The sequence below is a fragment of the Xylaria bambusicola genome (assembly GCF_022495145.1).
Source record: "Xylaria bambusicola strain CBS 139988 unplaced genomic scaffold F5B22scaffold_29, whole genome shotgun sequence".
NCBI classification, from domain to species: Eukaryota; Fungi; Ascomycota; class Sordariomycetes; order Xylariales; family Xylariaceae; genus Xylaria; species Xylaria bambusicola.
Window position 1 is genome coordinate 165,089 of NW_025953582.1, and position 8,367 is coordinate 173,455.

General features: G+C 48.9%; 2 protein-coding genes across 2 annotated transcripts; one reads left to right on the top strand and one right to left on the bottom strand.

Moving 5' to 3' along the window:
* Nucleotides 1-454: 454 nt before the first annotated feature.
* Nucleotides 455-4,815, bottom strand: F5B22DRAFT_647827 (phospholipid-translocating P-type ATPase; the record flags this gene model as incomplete). Its single annotated transcript, XM_047978935.1, has 3 exons — nt 455-890; nt 966-1,412; nt 1,517-4,815. 3 exons carry the CDS (start codon nt 4,813-4,815, stop codon nt 455-457), a joined length of 4,182 nt encoding a protein of 1,393 aa, XP_047829571.1.
* A 1,647-nt stretch (nt 4,816-6,462) lies between these two features.
* On the top strand, nt 6,463-7,251 carry F5B22DRAFT_637228 (uncharacterized protein; the record flags this gene model as incomplete). Its single annotated transcript, XM_047977404.1, has 3 exons — nt 6,463-6,635; nt 6,771-6,828; nt 7,087-7,251. 3 exons carry the CDS (start codon nt 6,463-6,465, stop codon nt 7,249-7,251), a joined length of 396 nt encoding a protein of 131 aa, XP_047829572.1.
* Nucleotides 7,252-8,367: the final 1,116 nt, after the last annotated feature.

The following is an 8,367-nucleotide window of genomic DNA, read 5'->3' on the forward strand; positions in this document are numbered from 1 at the left end:
CGTTGATGGGCGATGTAAAGGTAGCCTAATCGTGTGAGCATTCCGCTGTCCTTGGATAGGGATCGTTATTGATGTAGGGAGGCATGTATCAGGGAGACAGCTCGCATAAGGGTGAACCGTCTGTAGATTCGACTTTCAGGAAGATACTGTAACATTAGATCAACTTGTGATGATTCACTTGATGCAGGAGAAATGGAGTGAGAGTGAGTTTTGCATGAGATTGTTTAATAATTAAAAATGGAATCCACTTCACATCATGGTCATTTAATTAGATGAACGCTTCCCTCACCTGCGTGCCGTTCTCTTCTATTTTTGAATCAGATGCAAATGCAATGTCACTCTACGCCATAAGTACGACAACATACAATGAGAAAATGCCACCGAGTTATACATGATAATCTTAATTATTTCTACCTTTATCACATATACCATAGTACACTTGAACAAGCCATCCTCACCTATCGCGCGATTTCCTCGCCGCAACAGAAGTCCCATCCCCGCTTCTCCTATGCATCCCCTCCCCATCCCCAGCGACACTCTGACCCTCCAACCGACCCTCTTCAAGCCCATACTCCACCAAAACCTCATCAACATCACCCCGCTTTTCAATCTCCTGCCACAGATTCCTATCCGTAGGGAAAAATACACGCTGGAGCGCCGTGGTACCCAGATTCGTCCCGAGCACGATCAGGATACCAATAATGGCAACGCTCCACCACGACAGCGTGTTGCCGAACTGGCGCGTGAAGGCATGGAAGATGTGGTACTCGGAGCCGCGTGAGTAGCGCTGCGGGACGGCGTCGATGATGAGACTGAAGAAGAACCAGAGCGAGATTGATAACGCGCAGGCTAATAGGGGGATCCACGTTTTGTTATGCATCTCGAAGATCCTGTGACACAGCGAATATTAGAAAGAGGATTTACTATTATACTAATTACATCTAATGGGGTGGTTGGGCACTTACAAGATCCTAACATTAATGAGGACGATGACAATGGTTAGGGCGAGGGAACTTATCGGGAAGAGCGAGTTGTCGTGAGACTGGTGGTTAGAGGGTGATCCGGTGAGGTTGAACTTGAACTCGAACAGCACGATCAGGAATATGACGACAGTATCGACCGTGCCCGTGACCAGCCACGCGATGCATTTCTTCAGATTGATGCCTTCGTCCCGTTGGCCGAAAGAGTACAGCTCAGGGACGGCGAGGAGGGTTTCCGGGGACAGGTCCTGCTCGCAGAGCCCGAGGAAGAATATGGGTAGAGACGTAAACGCGGCGTTGTAGGCTGTGAGACTCCAGGATTGATAGAGTGATGTGCCGCTGTAGCCTGTGAATCCTTGGTACTGGGCCTGGATGATGTAGAAGACCCATTCTTTCCAAAATGTGCAGAGGATGTATTTGCTCGTCCTCAGACTAAGTCAATGGTGTTAGCAGATGTATGTATGTGTTAGATAGGGGCTAGGGGTTGATATAGACTATGACGTGGGCGAAAAGGGGTAGGCAAGGGGTGCACTCACTATAACCAATGACCATGGACAAGCAAAAGTCGCTGAAGAAATCGGAACTGTGCAATAGCATAATCTGCAGCTCTGGCAGCCTGAAGGCCCTCACGACCTGATATACCAATACCTACATGGGCCGCCTGAATCATAGCGATATCATTCGCGCCGTCTCCAATCGCCAAGGTGACGCAGGATCTATTCGTCACCCGGATTCCTCTAACGAGCGTCGCTTTCTGGCTGGGGGAAGCGCGGCAGCATATGACAGAATCGATGAGGACAGCGAGGTCGAAGAACATGGCCTCCAAGGTTTTGTCCTTTTCCACGATACTAAGAGTGTGGCCATCAATAACAAGGACTGAATGCGAGATACCGCCTCGCTCCACATCGAGCAGATACCTCTGCATAGTCTGCTTCGGGTCGGCGGCAATCGCGTCCAGCATAAACATCTCAGAGTACGATTTAGCCAGATTCGCCGAGCGAGCGATGTTGATCGCCGTCTCGCGTTTGTCGCCGGTCAACATCCATATCTTGATGTTGGCTCGTCGCAGCTTGTCAATGGTCTCGGGGACCCCAACCTGGAGCTTGTCCTCGATAGCGCTAGCGCCAGCAAGTTCAAAATCTTTCTCGATGGCTTCTGCAGCTTCTTCAATGTTCTCCTGTCTATTAACAAGACTCGTTGTCGCTGCCTTGAAGGCGGTGTTCCACTCCTCGAACTCTTCGTCGCTAATGTACCTGTAGCCGTAGAGCAAGACTCGTAGACCTTCTGTAGCAAATTCGTCGATGTGCTTGAAACACCTTTCGAAGACCTTCGCTTCGTCGCTGGCAATGGACTCATCGATAACACCGTCATTGCTATCGTCACCTTCGTCATCGAAGTGGTCCATTGCTTCACTATATAGTGAGTGCGCTTCAGGTTCTTCTTGCCTGCTAGTCCTGCTTAGTCTTCTGAGGTCCTTCGAGGTTCGCGAAGTGCGCGACCGGAAGTAGCTTGGGCGTCGTCCGACGCTGTCTCGGGGCGAAGCAATGCTTTTTCGCCTCATAGCCTTTTCGGCCTCTATACTGTGGCGCTCGCGGGCCTTACGACTGACTTCACCCGCTGTTCTTGTAGCGAGCTCAGACAGTCTGAGACGATTCATGATAACATTGTCGGCGCCCTTGCAAATCACACAGATACGACCATCCGGCATACGTACGACGATGGTCATGCGTTTTCGGTTACTGCTAAACTCAATGACTTTCAGAACACTGTAGGTTTCAGTATTAGATTCTCCTGACTGCGTGGTAACTGTGAGCTTGATTGACTGCGAAGGGCGGTCAACTAGCAAATAGCCCATTTGCTGAGCAGCCAGTAAAAGGGCAACCTCGTCGGGAGAAGCAGCTTGAAATGTGATCTTGCCGTCTTCAGAGGTTTCGGGAAGGCAGGTGTGACACAAAGCAATACACAGTAGAAATTGTCGGGCTTGCTTTGAGAACGCTGTGTCTGGAAAACGGTAGATATAGTCTAGCATTGCTTCGGTTCTTGCACTTGCACCTGAAGCTAGGACTCCTACAGACTCGGATTTCGAGTTCTCCGCCTCAGAAATGGCGGTTTCAACGCTGGAAATATCCGTAATCTTCGGATCCTTTGAAATCTCATTCTGAGAAGCCTGATCTTTTGCACTCATGTCCATAGCATGCAGCCAGCTCGTTCCTCCCACCGCAAGCCTCCGAAGTTGCATCTTATTTTCGGTCAATGTCCCAGTCTTATCAGAGAAGATGTAATTAACCTGGCCTAAGTCTTCAAGGATGGTATTGGTGTTGATGGAGATGGGCGTGTCTGTTTCTGGATCATACATTTCGATATCGTTGAGGAAATAGGCTTGAAAAACCTTAACAAATTCGATAACGATATATAAGGACAGTGGAATAAGTCCGTTTATAAGAATAATTGTTCCGACGACGAGAGCAGCAGAATCTACGGATTCGAGTAAGTAATCAGTCTTCGACTCATATCGACGTTGCCAGAGGCGATAACCACCGCTAATTCCCGCTGTTATGGAGAGCAAAATAAACACAAGCCCAATCACAATACGATTGGTGAACCTGTTTATTTTCGGCGATTTTGCGCGAACATCCTGATTTGCATTCATACGAATCTTGCATTCTTCACCCGTATTGATGACGACGCCGATCGTCTCGGTAGTGTTTCGTATTGTAGAGCCCCGAAAGACTACCTCATTGATAGTTAAAGGCATAGTTTCACCCCCAATCGTGATACTGCCCTCAAAGTTGTAGAGGTCAGCGTTAGGATCTTCACATACAACCTCGCCTGTGAGATCCCCCAGTTTCGACATCGTGTCGCATCGACTTGCAACTAGTGGAGAAGGCTGCTTGCTTTTCAAGTTCGTCTCACCATCGAGTGCCATAGTATCGATATATGCGGTCGAATTGACGCCATTCGCATGAAGAAGGGCGATGTCGGCGGGTACCCTTTCATTCCTGCCTAGCCGGATGATGTCGCCTACTCTGATATCTCGCCACTTAATCTGCGCCCAGTATTTATCACTGCCAGTTTCCGACATTGGTACTTCCTCCGCTGCCTCTCCGTCCTGTACCGGCCGTTTCTCCCTCAGTCTCCCGCCAAAGCGTCCAGTAGTCTTCGCGGTAGATCCTTCGCCCAATGTCCGACCGGAGTCAAGCACCGATGCAAGCGCTAGGTTGTCTTCCCGGTCTAACAGATACCTTCGATAATCGTCCCAACCTTCTTTGGCCATGATTAATGCGACAAACGCAATCAAAGGGCCAAGGGTTGTAAAACTCCCAGTTGGACTCCAACCAGGAACTTGTTGAAGGATACCGATCACTAGGAAATAAAAGTTCGCAAGCCGTCCGAACTGGAAGACCAATTGCTTCGGTAGGAAGGAAATGAGTGTATATCGATTAGAGCGAATCGAGTTAGAGATGTAGTGCTTTCCGCTTCGCTCGTCTATCAGCGCCTCGTTTCGGACCGCGCCCGGATACAATGCTATATGTCTCCCATCTTTACTTGGGGGAAGAGGTTTCTGACGGAGAAGACCTTCGAGGATCCATTTCCGATAGAAATGGCCGCTGGCCTCGTCAAGTTTCCCCCGCCATATTCTTGCTCGTCTCAGGTTGCGGTCGACTTGAACGCGGGATGTGTCTAAGAGGTGACTGAAGGAGCCCTTGAGAGCTTGTCCAGCTCGACGGCTGCCGGTGCTGTGTCGAGAATCCCAAGAAGACCGGTGCTCCTTGCTTGGCGCATCACGGCGACTTTCAGAGGTCTCGTCTCCATGTCGAGCAGGTATGTGCACCATCGCGGCATCGGCTAAAGTATCCTCGCGAGCACTCATTAATTAGGGCCTAAGTTCCCCTCTCAGGGATTGAAGTCACTGTCGAAGTGATAATGCTTGTTATTAGGAGATGCAATCGGTCGCTTTCCCAGGAACCTGCGTGATGAGTTTTAATGATATATCTCCCACGACCGTCGAAGGCCAGGATGTTTGGTCATTTGTTCATCCGACGCGCAACAACGCGCGAGGACAAGACAAATTGATTAAGGAGTATCTAGTTTAGGTATCAAAGGGGAGTAATTATAACTAAGTTACTAAACGAGGCCTATGAACAAGAGTAGGCGGCGATACACTCGAAATGTAGTAGTAATTCATGATGCGGCACAGGGTGTAGCATCAACTTCGTCATTGAGGATTTGGGGGCATTGGCGGGGGCCAGGATGGCTTAGCACAGCCCAGAACGCCAAGGCGTGACCTGCCCTAATACCCGACATTTCTCAGCGATGCCCAGACGCTGCCGAGACAAAGAGCGGATAGTGCCAAAGAGCAATGGCTGGAATGACGAGTCTTGGCCAGGCGCCTATCTAGAGTAGGTAGTCGATACTGAGCTTCGAGAGAAACACGCGTACACATACCCAAATACATCGTAGGTTAGGTTAGGTAATTACCTACTCAAGGATCGCCACGTATGACCAGTGCCTTCTGTGATGGCATATCGGCGGCATTTATGACTTTTACGACGCGACACGCTAGATCTGGATCATGGTACCTACCTACTTTGAATACCTCTCTACTCGCCTAATCAGATATATCAAATAAATCAAATATCAGGCAGACGAACTCCAACAAAGATAAACAAGATGTCTGTGCTCAGACTTCTCAACCGAATGTTCCGGCCGGTCATGTCGGGATTCAACAAGATGTTACGGTAACCCCTGCTAAAATAGACGAGACCGAGCCCGAGCGATGACATCAATATCCACAGCGCCCCATCCAACCTTTTGCCTTTTGGGGTACCAAGCATTGGCAACGAATTGCGTCATTCCTCGACCGCGACAGGCACACCAATGAGTACATAGGTAGGTGGGTAGGTACTGTAGATTCATGAGTATGTAGGTATTTGCCCATCATCGACTTTATTACGTGTAATTAACTGGGTAAGACATTGAACTAACTATGAGAAATTCAATTACACTTAGGCCTTCCACTCTCACAGCCAAATATTCTGCAGCCAGCGCGGGGTAAGCGGGCGCTTCCGTCGCGTTGCCAACTCAATCTTGTCTGGGGTATGGTAAGTACGCAACCAAACGGCCAGGATGATAACTTAAGATCGAACTTCTCAGCTTTATTCTAAAGCCATTCCTCCGTACGGGTGAATCATCTTTCAAGCTCGATTGCCTAAACGGAGCTTGGAACCTCCAAAGCGGATTCTGGACAGAGCACTGCCCTGCCATTGTGCGCCCTTACCGGTTAGTAGCAAATGAAGAGCGTAGGAGCCCGTGACGTGCCCGTAATACAGCCGCTTCTGACTGTATCAACAGGCCATGTAAGTAATACCTACCGAGGCGGTGCAAGAAAAAAGTGAGAGACTCAACACCTCTGTGTTCAGGGTAGAGTCCCTCACTTTTTTCTTTCATCCCATTCAACATCTAATCTTATACGTTGTTAAAAATGGGTTCAATCCCGCAACCAGACTTCAAGCTTTCCGATGTCGAAGTCTCCGACGCACAGGACATTGGGCGGTATGTTGAGGTGCCCGCCATGCAAAATGGACCTTTATACCGGACGATGTTCCCTCAGTTCAACACAGCCACAGAAGCCCAAATGGAGGAAATAACTCGCTAGTATATCGAGATGATAGAGGATGCCTTCCAAGCTCGATAAGAAAGATTCTTAAAGGCATATACCGTTGATGGGACTCCAGTCGGTTTTTACGGTTGGGAGGTGATAGAGCAGAACTATGGCCCGCAATAAGCAAGTGAGTCGAGAAAGAGAGAAAAAGCACCAAAAAGCTCCTGGCTACCGGACACACTTAATGTAAATGCCTAGATTGCTTTATCGAAGGATCTGAGAGTTGAACGCTTTCGGTTTCTAAAGGATCTCGATGGTATATGCCGTAAGCCCAATTATGCTATCCTATTACGTAGGTAAGTTGTGGTCGCAGATTTCAATCAGGCTATTTTGGACCCCAACCTCCGTATAATTGCTTGCTAATGGTTTTTATACCTAGGACTGACGTTTATGGCGGTAAATCCGAAGTATCAACGATAAGGGATAGGTTCGATGATGATGCAGCGTATTGGTGAAGAAACTGACCGGAATGGCCGATGTGCATATGTGCTCGCAGCACCGGAGGGTTTTCCACTCTATTCAAAGTTTAGTTTAAAGGTCGTAGGCCATGTTGAGACTAATTATGGTATAATTACAAGCATGTTTCGGCCATCTCGACGTGCCTGTTAATTCGGGTTGACTGGAGTTGTCGCATGGCACTAGTTAGAATCTAACCCAATATAGTCGTGATGTGAGGAGGACAGAAGGGACAGAATCTCGTTTAGCAGCGCTCTTAAGCAGATTATAAGGGCGCCACACTTTGAAAGCCTGCAAAAGAGATACTATCTAGATATATGGTTTATTAACGATAGCTGAGAGTGGCAAGATTGGCATCAGAATAGAGAGTAGGGCCAAGCTATCAAACAGGGATTAAACACCCTTTAACATCCATGCTTATCCTGCAGGTAACCCTGCAACTCCGCATACCATTTAGACATATGACACGCTACCCTCTCTACGCTGTGAGACTATCCCGGTACACCTAAAACAATGGAAACGCTCATTGAAAAGTTGTCGCGGCCTTCTGAGCGGCGCAACAAACCGGACTTCTTGGGGTCCAAGGAGCTGGACGATAGCGTGACGGCTCGTTCAGCTTCTTCCATCTCCATTGGACAGTCCGATGACCCCGCATCCGGTGCTGACCACGATGAGCTGTTTGGTTTATTCCAGCTCTGGCCATTAAAGAGCGAAGGCTTCGACGTGGATGATACACAAGTCGAGTAAGAAGCCCCCCATAGAGCGCTTGTATTATATCATGGATCGCGCTGCTCTGTTTTAACCTGTATTATAGCATCGTCGCCGTCCATGGGTTGAATGGCAAGGCCTACAAGACTTGGACCGACAATGGCAAGCTTTGGCTTGCGGATTTCCTCCCTTTGGATATCCCGAGAGCCCGGATATTTACCTATGGTTACAACTCAGCTGTCGCCTTCACCAGTTCATCTTCTAGTGTGGATGATTATGCTAGAACCCTGCTTGAGAGGTTGATGGCCAAGAGGCGCCAGTTCTCACATGTGAACAAGAGGCCCCTCTTGTTCATATGTCATAGCTTGGGAGGAGTGGTTGTGAAGAGAGCGCTTGTCATCGCGCACGAAAGAAGTCGCCGGTACAGCTCCATTACCCAGGACACTTTCGGAATCATGTTCCTTGGCACACCACATCGTGGCTCAGACACGGCTTTCTGGGGGAAGCTCTTTGGGAGTCTTGCCAATGTTCTGACACTTGGGTCAATTCGCACCCAGCTAT